Source organism: Mobula birostris, chromosome 7, assembly GCF_030028105.1.
Source record: "Mobula birostris isolate sMobBir1 chromosome 7, sMobBir1.hap1, whole genome shotgun sequence".
Taxonomy (NCBI): Eukaryota; Metazoa; Chordata; class Chondrichthyes; order Myliobatiformes; family Myliobatidae; genus Mobula; species Mobula birostris.
This window is the reverse complement of record NC_092376.1, coordinates 66,059,328-66,075,512: the sequence shown is the minus strand read 5'-3', so window position 1 is coordinate 66,075,512 and position 16,185 is coordinate 66,059,328. Positions and strand designations below refer to the sequence as shown.

At 39.6% G+C, this 16,185-nt stretch overlaps 1 protein-coding gene across 17 annotated transcripts in view; it reads left to right on the top strand.

The window, feature by feature from the left end:
• Positions 1–252: 252 nt before the first annotated feature.
• The window catches only part of picalma (phosphatidylinositol binding clathrin assembly protein a), a 173,940-nt gene continuing 158,007 nt past the window's right edge, over positions 253–16,185 (top strand). For all 17 annotated transcript variants that reach the window (XM_072263341.1, XM_072263334.1, XM_072263337.1 and 14 more), the window contains exon 1: positions 253–590. In XM_072263341.1, the coding sequence (XP_072119442.1) occupies positions 461–590 (130 nt within the window). In that variant the 5' untranslated portion in view covers positions 253–460. The remainder of the gene's footprint in view (positions 591–16,185) is intronic.

Genomic DNA, 16,185 nt, shown 5'->3' with positions numbered 1-16,185 from the left:
ATAATCCAGTGGGCAGGAGCCTGGTTCAAACCCGCCATTTTCCTGCAACTCCTGCTCCCTTTCAGCAGAGGGAAAGAAAGGAAGAGGATTTGAACCTTGGGTGGCGGCAGCTGCCCAAACGCTGCCTTGCATGTTGTTTTAAAAAAGCCTGAGGCAGGCGTCTCTTCTCGTTCCCCCTTCCGGGGTTTTCAGTTTACTTTTTGTTGGTCGGGGGGTGGGGGTGGGGGGGGGGGGAGGGTTAGGGAGGGTGGTGTTTGTTTTTCTTTATCTGCCTGGCCGGATTGATCAGTGAGAGAGATTTAAAGCCCTTCCTCTGTGTGTGTGTGTGAGAGAGAGAGAGAGAGAGAGAGAGAGTGTGTGTGTGAGTGAGTGAGAGAGAGAGAGAGGAGAGGGAGGGGAAAGACAGACAGAAAGAAAAAAGGGATAGGGAATCTGCTGTCGGGGTACTGCTGACGAGAAGATGTCGGGCCAGAGTATCACGGACCGTATCGCCGCCGCTCAGCACAGTGTCACCGGCTCTGCTGTTTCCAAAACCGTCTGCAAAGCCACAACACACGAGATCATGGGCCCAAAGAAGAAACATCTGGACTGTAAGCGCTTCCTTTCACTTTGGCACTATGCAGCATGAAGCCTCGGCTGCTTTTTTAAAATTCGGTTTGATGTTTAACACCATCCGCCTGCCGGGGCCTGTGCGTTGTCGGGGGGAATGTTTCCGTGTTTTTTTTTGCGGCAACAGGCCCCCGATAACGCCCTTGGCCTTGATTTTGTTCAATGGATGCACGGCATTTTGATGTAGAGTTTGATAGTCTTTTGTCTCTGTTGTATAGTAACTCAAGTTTTTTTTTGTGTGTGTAGTGCAGTAAGATTCGCTGCGAACTTGTGTGGGGAGTTGGTGTGTATTTCAGGGGTGGGGGAGATGTTTGAGTCTCAAGACTTGAATACATTTCTGTGGTTTCATGTGATGTGGTAGTTGTGGTTACATTTCTGAAAGCTACCATTGAGAATGGAACTTATAACTCACCTCAAAAACACGTTATAGTGAATCAGCAATATTCTATACTCTTGAATGACACTGATTTTTTTCCTATTGTCAGAGACAATAAATTATTTTTGATTAAAGGCGCGGAATCTCGAGGACAAAACCGATAACTGCTGAAGTATTTTTAATTATATGTAATTTGTTATCGTTCAGTGAGTGGAACGGAGAACAAAAGTTTCCCAGATTAATTCCTTCCGATTTAGAAAATCTGACTCCCGTGTTCCGAGTCAGTGTTGAGTCTTCTGGACCCTGTACCAATTCACGGTTCTGGAATTTGTGATGGGTTCATGCGTAGCGCTGGATGTAATATTTCTAATCTATGATTAAGGGGGTAATATATTCTAATTCATAAAGTTGTAATTATTAAATGTTTAATGAGCTTTTTGATTATTTGCACATTATACAGTAAAAATTTGCTTATTTTCTTTTTATGGGAAAATACATCACTAAGCCACAACCAAATAAAGGTGGTTACGTGGTACTTTTTACCATGGGGAAACTGAATATCCCAAAGCTTAATGTTACTATTTTATAAATATTAATGTGTCAGTAGAGATCTTTTAAACCATGGTACTCCTGAGAGCTGGTTGAATGGGCTCGTGCTTTCATATGAAAGCACAATATGAAATGACCACTGGTTCTGTAAAAGTGAATTTAAATTGTATTAAATTAAGCAACGATTCTTTGACCATTGTAGAATCAGAATCAGAGTCAGGTTTAATGTCAGTGGCATATATCATGATATTTGTTGGCAGCAGTACTTTGCAATGCATAAACTACAAATTAAATTCGGAGTGCACAAACAGCAAAAAAAGTGAGGTGTGTATAGAAGAGAAAATAGAAAAAAATGGTGTGAAACTTGACATTTTTAAATATATTTGAGATATAAATCATATCTTGGATCTTTTAGTGGTGTACTTGTGACTTTAGAGATGGAGATCTAAATTCTTTCTCCATTCCTCAAGTGTACATTTCAGGGTGACGCTGTTGCAGAACTAAGAGAAGACAGTCTCATTGCAATTATCAATTTCTTTTTCAAATTGCATAAAACCAATGTTCTATCTCCTTGCAGTCAAAGACTTTAATAATCTGGATGGACTGTGGAGTATTTCTTCAGCCAACAACAACAAAATTGTTTTTCTGATCAATTGCGCAAAATTGCTTTGTGCAATTTTGATATGTTAGCATAAGACTTTGACACTTCTGTAGATGCTGAAGACATGAATTGTTTCAACTACCGTAGGAAGTTCTTTCAGAATTGGGCTTAATATCACCAGCATTTGTCATGAAATTTGTTAAACTTAGCAGCAACAGTACAATGCAATACATGATAACATGGAAAAAATAAGTAAATCAATTACTCTAAGTATATGTATAAATTAAACAGTTAAATTGAAAATAGTGCAAAAACGAATAATATTAAAAAAGTGCGGTATTGTTCAAGGGTTCAATGTCCATTTAGGAATTGGATGGCAGAGTGGAAGAAGCTCTTCCTGAATGGCTGAGTGTGTGCCTTCAGGCTTCTGTACCTCCTTCCTAATGGTAACAATGAGAAAAGGGCATGTCCTGGGTGATGGGCGTCCTTAATAATGGATGCTGCCTTTCTGAAGCACCGCTCCCTAAGGATGTCTTGGATACTATGGAGGCTAGTACCCAAGATGGAGCTGACTAATTTTACAACTTGCTGAAGTTTCTTCCAATTCTGTGCAATGGCTCCCCCCCCCCCTCCCCAACCCCTTACCAGACAGTGGTGCAACTTGTCAGGATGCTCTCCATGGTACATCTGTAGAAGTTTGAGTGTTTTAGGTGACAAACTAAATTTCTTCAAACTCCTAATGAAATATAGCCACTGATTTTTTTCTTCTTTATAGCTGCATCAATATGTTGGGATGAGGTCAGATCTTCAAAGATTTTGACACCCAGGAACTTTAAGTTGCTGGCTTACTCACTCCACTTCTGATCCTTCTGAGGATTGGTTCATGTTCTCATGTCTTGCCCTTCTTGAAGTCCGCAATCAGCCCTTTCTTGATGATGAGTGCACGGTTGTTGCTGCAACACCACTCAACTAGCTGGTAAATCTCGTTCCTGTACACCCTGTTGTCTCTGTCTGTGATTCTGTCAACAGTGGTTGTATCATCAGCAAATTTATAGATGACATTTGACCTATACCTAGCGACACAGTCATTGGTATAGAGAAAGTAGAGCAGTGGGCTAAGCACGCATCCCTGGGGTGCGCTGGTGTTGATCGTCAGTGAGAGGGAGGTATTATTACCAATCTGCACAGATTGCAGTCTTCCGGTTAGGAAGTATAAGATCTAATTGCAGAAGGAAGTACAGAGGACCAATGGCAAGTCTTCTAATCCCTACCTTAAAATCAGCATTTTTGTTTTCATAAGTATCGTTCTGTGTAAAGCTAAAATATTATTTAACTTTTGTAAATGCGTTCTTCCAAATTGGAAAGCATCCTCATTGGAAAAACTGAGGATGATTTCCACTTTATCCCAATCCTTTCATCCACATGTTCTCTTCATTCACAGGGGACTACTGCAGTCACCATAATGGTTCCAGTAGTTGTCTTCATTCCTTCTCTGCCACTCCTCTGTTTAAGTGCTTCAATTTTTCTCACCAGTTTTTACTAGTTTTTTGCCAGTTCTTTTAAACATTATGTACTCACCCATAATGAGTATATAAATGACAGTGTGATTTGCAGTAAAAGTCATATTGAAAACTACTGCATTAATAGAGCATCAGAATCAATAGGAATTAATTTGTGTATATATAAGAACTTAAAATCCTTACAATGTAACTTCTGGCAGCTGCCTTTGCTCTGAACATGAGTGCTTGTGACTAAGGTTAGATTTTGTGCAGAACATTGATCAGACTTCATCCAATACAAATAAATTCTTCTTGGGCTTTCAGCCGGGTACACATATCAGGGATGAAGATGGCAAGAGTTTGGCATCGAAATGTTGGTTAAAGTTGATACCTGTACCTGGCTGAAAGCCTGAGAAGAGTTTATTTATCATATATGCTGGGAAAGCACTAAATCCTCTTTTCATCCAATACACTTTTGTCTTTTAGGTACAATGATATATTTGGGGAAGTGCCAATTTCATCCATTTGATGCCCCTTTGCAAGAGCTCTTTAACTGGTCTAGTGTTGAGACATCTTTCCCAACTTGCATGTGATCAGATAGCACGCTGCAATTTGCCTTTACTCGTTTTTTTCTTACCTCTTCAGTTACTATTTAATATGTAGGTACCAGTTTAGCAAGATAAAGCACTGGCTCACTTTTGATTCCTTGTCAGTGTATTCAGTGATACCAGAGATGAACAATCAGGTTAACCTAAATGGCAATACTTCTAATGTCATTAAAACTTTCAAGATGGGAATTTGGCAGGTTGCTCTAATTTTCCCACCTTGATACAGGAACATTATTAAGAGAAGTATGTCTTGGAAACTGCAGGATAGTTTCCAGGTATGATTGTTAAAGTTTTTGCTATTTATAAAGATACTTAATATAACTAGACTTTGTGTTGCTCCTGCAAAACTACAAATTTCATGGCATACAAGTAAATCCTTAAACTAGCCAATGGTGTTGTGGCATCAGCACTGGATTTTGAGGCAAGTGGTCCTGGGTTCATATCTGGCTGGCTCTTTGCCTGCTTTCTATCTGTGCTGGGTTGAGTATTGAGCAAGCAACTTGGCCTTGTAAAAAAAAAAAACAACAAACACCAAAGTACTAAAGGTGCCCCCAACAAGGCACAGAAAGGAATAACAACATAAGTAAGTCAGTGTTAATAATTCTGAAAGAGAGCGGGGGGAATGATTTGCCTTAGAACATGAATTGGAATTGAGATTCAAAAAGGCTTCTGCCTTTTATTTGACTATTGGTGTCTGTGTGTCCTTTTGTCTATTCTTCTCTGACTTTTGTGTTCAACTGAATCAAGGATTCAATATATATTTTAGAATTTGATTTTACTGTTGGCATGTGTATCTCTTATTCCTGTGGTCAGATTTTGCTTTGATTAACTGTTTCCTGGCTTGTATATTGTAATGATATGAAGAAACATGACTGTTGATTGAAGCCTCTGATTGGCAATATCATTAATAAGCAAGATCTTCGTGCAAGTCATAGATAATCACAGCTGGGTCGGAAAAAAATTCCTTTTTCTCTCAGTCCTTCAATATTTACTAATTATACTTTGAAATCTTAGCCAGAGTGAGTTGATCTCTAGAATTTACAGGAAATGCCTTCCTTATGAACATATCCTTAAAACAGAAAGCAAGCTGCCTGTTTTGTTTTAAGTGGAGGGAAGAGCAATCTGTATCTAGTTGCTTGTTTGCTATTAAGCTGTCCCCACCCTTCCTATCTGAGGTTCCTTAATAGCAGCTAGTTACCAAACTCCAGGAATGCTCTCGTATGTTTATAAATGGAAATTGTTCTTTGGTAAATAAGCTACTTGTAGGATTTTAAAACTCTGTTTTTGATCTGGTGTTTATCCATTTCACCATATGGAGCACAGGAGATGCATTCCATTAACTGGTGTTGACTGAATGTTCCTCATTATGATTGATGTTTGTGACATGAGATCTGGGAGTTGCCTATTCCCTTGCACGCTTACTACTCTTTCAGGCTAAACCTGAGTGTGCAGTCTAATCTTCCTTAAAAGAACCGCAAATTTCATCGTCTTGCACATAGAGTGATCACTAATGTTAGTACGGTGTTGCCAACATATCTTGCATCACATGCCAACTGCTACTAAAGTAGTACTTGAACTTCTTGTCACTGCCATCTGCACCTCTTCCTACAGATGCTGCCTGGCCTGCTGCGTTCACCAGCAACTTTGATGTGTGTTGCTTGAATTTCCAGCATCTGCAGAATTCCTGTTGTTGGCTTTTACCCTTGGTGATAGCTAACCTTTTTAGAAAATAATGCTTCAATATCTTTGGTATACTGAAGTCTGGCAACAGGCCCTACAAACTATGAAATTAACTACTTTCTTTTGCCACCTGCATTCTGTAAACTAATCCAAATCACTTGCTTAACGTTTACCTCATTTTCTCAGTTATACTTTGACCTTTTGTATCTGAACTGATCAGCGTTGACCTGGTTTTTAAGCAACCTTCACATCTCCTTTGCTTTGGTGATTTTTTTTTTAATTGCTTTCCCTTGAAGGCATTGGATCATTTAACCAACATTAAAAATCCAGTTCAAGCTCTTTTTTTGCAAGGAATATTGGTTTTTCTGCTTTTGCTGGATTTTATCTGTTCCTTAATTGAAAATTTCATTGTGTGAATCTCATTCTGTCATAATGGAGTTGATTTATCTACCTCAGATCTGGAATGTGATGTTGCTATTAAATTGTTACTTTTTACCTTACAGCAAGGCCTTGGAATCTTTATTTAGGTTACTGTGCTAGTAATTATGGAGGGCAGATTAAAACATAGTTGTCAGTCAATGTACATGACTTCTAGGAGTTTGGATATCTTAATCTGGAAATTTATTTTGCATGTTTCAAAATGTTTGAAATTCTTGAATTTGCAGGATGGTTACTGCAAATTAGAAAAAATATTCTAAAGCAACTTGATTTTATGCATAAGATTTACTATTGTTTTGTAAATGACTTACATTAATATGTAAATTAAAATTTTATCTAACTAAATCTTCTTGCCCAAATAGTAGAGAGTGATCTCAAGACCAATCTGCTCATATTCTAGCCAATCAATTGGCTGAAAGTCCTTCCGCTTGTCATCTTGGTATAAAAATCAGAAAGCAAAGCTATTTTAATGAACCTTAATTTCAGAAAATTATGATAACCAGAAAATTGAGGGAACCCAGTCTATTATCAATGTGGTGTCTGAACTTGGAGTGCTGTTTGGTCCCAGTTGAACTGGACTTGGACTAACCATAACTGCCAGTGGAAGGCTAATAATCAGAAAGACCCACATACACAAACACCACTTTATGTATTCTGAAAACAAAGCAGTTTTTATTTTAAACAAAAATATTGTGTATATTCCCAGTAGAAAGTGATACTTGTCCTGTCTCTTCAGATCCTGATAAACCTGCTGTGTATTATCAGTGTTTATACTTTTTCCATTTTGTAGGTTATTAGTGCAAAAATGCAAAACCTAAATGTGGAATTTGTTTTGTCATTTATCTGATGGACTTTGCTCAGAGTTGTGATCTATCTAACCACTGAAAAGCACATTTTGTTGACAATGGTGGTACAGGAACTGATAGATACTGGTCTTTCTAATTAGAACATGCTCTATGCAGGCTAACTATATTGAGCTTCAAGAACTGAGTTAATATTTTCAGTGTTGAAACTTTTTTCCCGCTAAATTTATTTTCAGCATGGTCTTGCAGTGATTTTTGACCAGGTTAAATTCTCCACAGTCGATGACTTAATTTATAGGATATTGTGTGTAATGTAAGTGAATTGGCTTTCCTGTAGAATAACTTTATACTTTAATAATTTTAAAGTGTGTATTTGGCTATAAGAGGCACGTGTGCTGTTTTCTTAGCTTTATATTTTCTGAGAGAACATAATAAGTTTTCATTTTACAGTGGACAAAAGTGTAAATTTATCTCATTGGAAATTTGAGACTGAAGAGTTCCATTCAATTAATATGAATTTAGCACCTCAAGTCTGTTCCAACACTTAATACAATTAAAGCTGCCCAATTAAAACTTCAAATCTGCATTCCTATCTACCATTAGGATGAGAGTCCATTCTCCTCTGGACATAAAAATAATATTTTTACTTAAATGCATAAAGTAGTGGGCTCAACCACAAGCTGCTCTAAAAAGCTATCTCGTAGGCATTCTACAAATTCCCTCTCCAGCACCAACCTAATTTTCCCAATCTACCTGCATTTTGAAATTGCTCATCGCTATTGTAACATTTCCCTTTTGACATGCCTTTTCTATCTCCTGTTATAATTTGTATCCCACATCATGGCTTTTGTTCAGGGGCCTGTATATAACTCCTATCAGCATCTTTTATCATTGCAGCTTAATTCTACCCACAAGAATTATACATCTTGCGAACCAATGTCACCTTTTTCTAAGGATTTTATTTCCTTTTTTTAAACCAACAGAGCCACCCCATCCCCTCTGTCCACTTGTATGTCCTTTTGATTCAAGGTGTATCCTTGGATGTTAAGCTCCCAACTATGATCTTTCAGCCATGACTTAGCGATGCCCACAACATCATACTTGTCAATCTCCAACTGTGCTACGAGATCATCTACCTTGTTCTGTATACCATGTGCATACAAACGTAATACTTTCAGTCCTGTATTTATCACCCTTCATCCTGACGAAGGATCTTGGCCCAAAACGTCGACTGTACCTCTTCCTAGAGATGCTGTTGATGTGTGTTGCTTTATCACCCTTTGATTTTTTCCCCCATGTAACACTTTAAGTCATTGCACTGACTGCAATTTTGCCGTCATCTGCCTGTCTTCTTTCACGATCTCACTATATACTGCATTTATTTGTATACCAATCGCCCCATCCTCAACGCTATCACTCCTGTTCCATCCCCCTGCCAAATTAGTTTTAACTCCTCCCCTTCACCAGCTCTAGCAAGTCTGTGAGCAAGGACATTGATCCCGCTCAGGTTCAGCTATAGCCCGTCCTTTTTGTACAGGTCATACCTTTCCCAAAAGAGATTGCAATCATCTGGTAATCTGAAACCCTGCCCCCTGTACTAATTCCTCAGCCACACATTCATGTGCAGAATCATCCTGTTCTTGATCACCACTGGACTGGCCATCGCACAGACAACAATCCAGAGGTTACTACCTTGTAGGTCCTGTTTTTTAGCTTTCTACCCAAGTTTCTACTTTTCTTTCTATCTTATCCTCTATTATATTGAACTACGACAGGATTGTCATCTTTGGTGATTTCATTATTCTTATTAATGACCTCTCGTATGTGAACTGTATTGTAGCTCAATTCATGAACTTACCAAACAGCCTAGATCTTGCTCAGCATGTCCTGAGCCCACCCATTGACTTGGAGACCGTTTCACTGAACACCTACGCTCTGTCCGCCAGAGAAAGCAGGATCTCCCAGTGGCCACACATTTTATTTCCACATTCCATTCCCATTCTGACATGTCTATCCACTGCCTCCTGTATTGTAAAGATGAAGCCACACTGAGGTTGGAGGAACGACACCTTATATTCCATCTGGGTAGCCTCCAACCTGATGGCACGAACATTGAATTCTCTAACTTCTGTTAATGCCCCTCCTCCCCTTCATACCCCATCCCTTATTTATTTATTATTTTTTCCCTTCTCTTTTTTTCCTTTCTCTGTCCCTCTCACAATAACTCCTTGCCTGCTCTCCATCTTCCTCTGGCGCTCCTCTCCCCTTTTCTTTCTCCCTAGGCCTCCCATCCCATGATCCTCTCCCTTCTCCAGCCTTGTATCCCTTTTGCCAATCAACTTTCCAGCTCGTAGCTCCATTTCCCCCCCCCCCCCGGTCTTCTCCTATCATTTCGGATCTCCCCCTTTCCCCCTCCCACTTTCAAATCTCTTACTGTCTCTTCTTTCAGTTAGTCCTGACGAAGGGTCTCAGCTGGAAAATGTCAACTGTACTTCTTCCTATTGACGCTGCCTGGCCTGCAGCGTTCCACCAGCATTTTGTGTGTGTGACTTGGAACTACACTTGACTTAGTAATGACAAGAGTGTTAAATATTATTAATACAACAAAGAGAAAATCTGCAGATGCTGGAAATCCAAGCAACACACACAAAGTGCTGGAGGAACCCAGAAGGCCAGGCAGCATCTATGGAAAAAAGTACAGTTGACGTTTCGGGTCGAAACCCTTCGGCAGGACTGGAGGAAAAAAAAGCTGAGGAGTAGATTTGAAAGATGGGGGGGATGGGAGAGAGAAATGCTAAGTGATGGGTGAAATTTGGAGGGGGGAGGGTTGAAGCAAAGAGCTAGGAAGTTGATTGGTGAAAGAGATAAGGCCATGGAAGAAAGGAGGAGGGGGAGTAGCACTAGAGGGAGGCAAATGGGTGGGCAAGGAGATAACATGAGAGGGACAAGGGGATTGGAAATGGTGAAGGGGGAGTGTAGGCATTACTGGAAGTCTGAGAAATCGATGTGTTATTAATTAATATTATTAATACCTCTGTCTGATACCACTACCCCTCATAATTTTTGTGTACTACTTGATGCCCTTCTGCCTGTAACTACAAAATTAATTACAGTTAAAAAAACTTTTTTTTGATTCTGCAATGCAACTTAAATTCTGAGTTGGCTAGTTTATCAAAACTTAAACTGCCCGGTAAATGAAATGGTTGATTTTTCTTCAACAATAACTAGACATATATTAAACACTTAAGGTTAAAAAGAAATCACGCAATTAAACAATTCCATCTGCAACCTCAAGTGATCGAGCGATCTTGCAGAGTGTTGAAAATAGAGGAAAACAGGACTAGAAGTCTGCCATAATATTTAAGGAAAGACTAGCCTCCTCTAATGCTGCTATAAGTTCTGCAAGAAGGGCTGATTTCCGCTCCCCCCCCCCCCGTTATTACAGAGAATAGTGGCAATTGAAGAATATTGCTCTCAACAATAAACTATCTGTTGAACCCTGCCCTAACCTATAATGTCGTCACTCAAGCATCTGCCATAAAATGTGAGGAATTCACTTTTTAAAAAAATGAACAAAATTACTTTAATTGGGAATAGCATAGCTAGTTACTGGTAACTTCAAAATTTACAAGTATTTCTGATTCAGAAGTCTAAGATGGTAACAGAAAGTAAACCATTTACTGGTCTTGACCCTGTCCCTACCATACTTGAATAACTCTCTAATAGTATTTTCAATTCTGTTAGAAAAAGTTGTTAACATATACTTCGAAAATGGAGTTTCTCCAGATGCCTTCAAGATTACGACTGTCACATCCCTATTTAAAAAGCCAAATTTTGATAGTGGGGTACTAACTATAGGCCTATATCAAATCTTCCCTTCCTGGGCAAGACTCTTGAGAAAATCATTTTCAACCAACTGACCAATATTCTAAAAAGGTTTCAGTCAGGTTTTAGAGCAAACCACAGCACGGAGACGGCCTTTACCAAAATTGTCAGCAACTTTGGGCTCAGCACTGATGCCAACAGGATCTCATTTCTAATTCTCATAGTTCTAAGTGCTGCCTTCAACACAATTGACCACAATACTCTCCTAGATTGCCTTGGGACCTGGGTTGGCTTCTCTGGTAGTGTCTTTAATTGGTTTCTTTCATATGTCTTGGAGAGAAAATCTTTTGTCTATTTTGGAGACCAATTTTCTAAGAGATATATACCATTTGATGTTGCTCAGGGAAGCTGTCTTGGATCCCTACTCTTTATGCATGCTTCCCTTAGGAGAAATAAACTTGATTTCCACAGCAATGTATATCAGGGGTCCCCACCTTTTTTGCACTGCGGACTGGTTTAATATTGACAGCTGACCCGGGGGGGGGGGGGGGCGGTGAGGTTGCAAATGGACAAGAGTAGCAGTCAAATACGTTGTGGTTACCCGGAAAAGACTACAATGACCATGAAGCCTTGCGCGGGCACCAGTGCGCGTGTGTGACCTGCGCGTGCGTGTACCTGCCGATATTTATTTATTTATTTATTTATTTATTTATTTATTTTTACTACTTCTGCAAATAATTTTTGGCGATTCTGTTTGGGGGTGGGGGGTGTTAATCACAACCGGAATATGGGTGATAAGTGACTCAATTTGGTTTCTAAAAGAGTTTATCTAACGAATTTAATATTAAACACACAGCGCATATTTTCCTCGCATGAGTACAGTGATAAGTCAATTATCAAGGGAGGACAGGGGAGCTTGAAGTAAGTGTTGAACGAACTTCCAGTAGAGGTGGTAGAGGCAGGTTTGATATTATCATTTGAAGAAAAATTAGATAGGTATATGGACAGGAAAGGAATGGAGGGTTATGTGCTGAGTGCAGGTGAGAGTAGCGTTTGGCACGGACTAGAAGGGCCGAGATGGCCTGTTTCCGTGCTGTAATTGTTATATGGTCATATAAATAAGTCAATAGCATCATAACATTTTAAGTAACATTTGGATATTAAACACACAGCACATATTTTTCCCCGTATGAACATATAAAATCATTGCAACACACCAATATCGCTGTATCAGTGGGAGCCCTGGGCTTGTTTCCCAGCAACAAGATGGTCCTATCGAGAGGTGATGGGAGACAGCGATACTCGAAGGGGGTTCCTTATGGGCAGTCTATTCCGCAATTTAGTTTTCATTGCATTCGTTGCAGAAAAGCCCGCTTCGCAGCGATATGATGTTGAAAATGGAAGCAACGTTTTCAGTGCTTTCGTGTCTATCTCAGGATATTTAGCCTTGATTTTGATCCGGAATGCCGGCAGAGATGTTATGTCAAACATACTTTTCAGCCCACCGTCATTTGCAAGCTCGAGGAGTTGATCTCCTTCCCGCGCTGAAATGGATGACGCACAGGTAATGACCTCACGTGGGTAATGACCTCGCATGCGTAATGACTCAACAGCGGGTGTGACAGGGAATGAGGAAAGGTGCAGCTGACTCATATCGCCAAATCATATCGTTTCCTCGTGGCCCGGTAGCACATGCTTTGCGGCACGTCACCGGTCCACGGCCTGGTGGTTGGGGACCGCTGATGTATATGACACACAATCGTTTATCTCGGTTGAGCCTGCTGATGATAATACCCCATCTTTGACTTTTAGTATAGCTGTAATAAACAAATGGATGAGCAATAATTTCCTAAAACTAATACTTATGGTTGGTCCCAAAGTCAAGAGAGAAACTTGTTTATAAACTTGGGAACTTGGCTGCCCTTGTAAAATCAAAAGTAACAAGCCTGGATGTTATCTTTGATTCAGATTTGCATTTTAATTGCCACATACAGAAAGTGATCAGGACGGTTTTTCTACACACAAATATTGCAAAGGTATGTCTGTTGCTGTCGCGTAATGCTGAAAATCTAGTCAATGCCTTCATATTGAATAGACTAGATTACTACAATGCTCTTTTTACTGATCTTCCAAAGTGACCTATTGACCAACTTCAACTCATTCAGAATGCCACTGCTAGACTTTTAACTAAAACTAGTATGAGGGAGCATATCACTCCCATCAAATAACTCTGCTTTCGCTTCCTGTATCTTTTAGAATTAATTTTAAAGTTGTCTGGCTTGCTCTTAAGCTCTTAATAGTCTGGAAGTGAAGTACATCGCAGAATGATGATCATTTTATAACCCTGCTTCAACACTCAGGTAGTCTTCAAAGATTTCTAAATGTACATTTAATGTTAGAGAAATGTATACAGTATACATCCTGAAATACTTTTTCTTCGCAACCATCTACAAAAACAGAGGAGTGCTCACAAAGGAGGAATGACAGTTAAGTGTTAGAACCCTAAAGCCCCCCTTCCCAGCTCCCCTCTCCTATGTGTAAGGAGCAGCAAAGCAAAGACCCCCCCCCACCAGCAAAAAAAAAAGCATTGGCATCCACCACTGAGCACTCAAGCATGCAGCAAAACATCAGCGCAAAGGCACAGACTTGTAGTACTCCAAAGACGACTAGTTCACCTGGTATTCAACATACCACAGGCTCTCTCTCTCTCCCTAATAAGGGAAAAAGGTGTCTCCATTTCACAATGAGAGGGGAGAAATAACAAACAGCATGCTGATTCATGATGTTAAAAGTCAGTTGCGTTGCTTTTTTCTGAGCTCTGTGCCCAAAGAACTCTGGACTGTGGGCACACAGCCAGCAGCCAACTCGCTGCTTTTGATCTTCTGTCTCCCATGACACACTGGATTCCTGCAGAGGCACCGACCTTCGGCCTTCCTGTCTCCAGAGCCACGAGATCCCGGAACTCCTGAGGCGAGCTAACCTCCTAGGCCGCATCCCTGGCATATTGAATAATGGCCAGTTGTGAAACCTTGAGAGTGGGTCCTATTCCCACAAAGAACCAAAGTTAGGGTGTAACTCCAGGTTAGGGTCTTCAAAAGCACCCTGAAAGGGAAAAATAGAGATATTAAAGATAGAAATAGAGCAATTTCCAAAGATGCAAGCAAAGAGGTTGCCGTTAGGTGCCATTGACTCTCCTAAGCTCGCTCCTATTTTCCTGGTCTCGTAAGTTTAAACAATCTCTTAAAAGATCATTGGCATAAGAACATAAGAAATAGGAGCAGGAGTAGGCCATCCGGACCATTGAGCCTGCCCCACCATTCAATAAGATCATGGCAGATCAGGTTGATAAAGACTCAGTTGACACTTTTGAACGTGAGCTCAAAAACGATTTATTTAACCTTTCTTTTAACTAACATCTTTTTATCTTTTATTTATATTTTTTCAATTTATCCTGCTGTGAAGCACTTTGAACTACATAGCTTATGAAAAGTGCTCTTTAAATATTATCATATGGCATGCTTCCCATTATTAGTTGAGGCACTTTGTTTAAGAGCCAGGAAATTGTGTTACAGTTTTATAAAATTCTAGATAGGCCATATTTGAAGTATTGCATTTACTTCTGGCCAATAAGAAGGGATGTGGGTGCTTTGGAGAGAGTGTAGAAAATGTTTACCAGATTGCTGCCTGGATTAGAGAGCATTTGCTAAAAGGAGAGGTTGAATAAATTTGGTTGTTTTTTCTGCAACAGCGGAGGCCAACTGGTTATTTGACATAAATTTCATAAAATTATGTGAGGCATAGATAGAAGAGACAGGTGTTATCTTTTTCCCAGAGATTAGACATTTTAGGGGGATGGAATCATTCAATGGAGATATGCAAAGCAATTTTTTTTAACACCGAATGGTGGCACCTGGAGTGTGCTGCTATGGGTGGTGGTAGAGGCAGATATAAAATAACATTTAATAGGCTCTTTGATGCATGCACTTGCAGAGAACGGAAGGGTTTGGACTGTGTATAGCAGGAGGGATTAGTTTAATTAGATGTCATTATCTTGATTAGTTCAAAACAACATAGTGGGCTGAGGAGCCTTTTCTCATGCTGTACAGTTCTGTTTATAATTCATCTTGTAAGGAACCCTTGGATGCTGGTATGTATCAATTAAGACCTTTCTAACTCTTGTGAATCCAGTTGATACAAGCCCAGGCTATCCAACCTTTTCATAAATGTGTTCCTTCCAGTTACCAGTCTGGTAGAATGTGTGAAATGTTTTCAATTGCACTGTATAGTGTTTTGCCAGACATTATTTCATCATTGTCCTATGTACTGAAAAATTGCCTTCCTAATTTATTATTCAGTTCTCCTTGCAATAAAAGCTACTTTGCACTTTGTCTACAGATACACCATTGACTGATTTGGGAACTGAAATATTGAATACAGTTGAACGTGCTTCTTTTTCTCATTTATTTTGTTTCTCTTTCCTATGTTTATCCAATCTATCCTTGCACTACACATATTTGAGTGGAAGAGGTCATAAGTTCCAGCAAAATATCATGAACATTCAATATGATAAAGCAGCGGATATCAGTTTTAGAATTTGCTCAGTGGTAAGTGTGAACATTGTTCTCCAAGTGCATTTTAGATACTGGAACCTATGATCTAGGATGGGTATAGCATTACATTGCTATATCCATCTTAAAAGAAATGATCGAATGGGGTCTTGCCTGTTGTTTCTGAATGCAAAGGACCTTATGGCAATATTTGAAGAGTAGAAAAGGATATCTGGCATGACGTCTTGGTTAAAATTGATAGCTTAATTCAGGTTATCTGTTCATTTATCTCATTGCTGTTTGAAACCTTGATACACACACCAGCATTGGCACCTTTCCCTCCAAGAGTGTGAAGTCCTAAAGAGATGTCATGAAGGACCTGATTTCTTTGTCTTAAAGACCCTATTTGTTTTAGAAAGTAGCCACAAATCTTTTACAATAATTCTATGTTGTATATTGTACAATTGAAAAGAAATATAATAGAACAGTGGTTCTGAAGTGTACAAAATGGCCCTAGAGATGGGCAAGGATCTATTGATGACAAATGAAAATAAGACAAACTTAAAGGTATCAGAGCCTACAGTAAATCTGCAATTTGCACATTACCATATGGTTGTGCAAAGTAATTGCACTATTGGTCCTTTCTACTG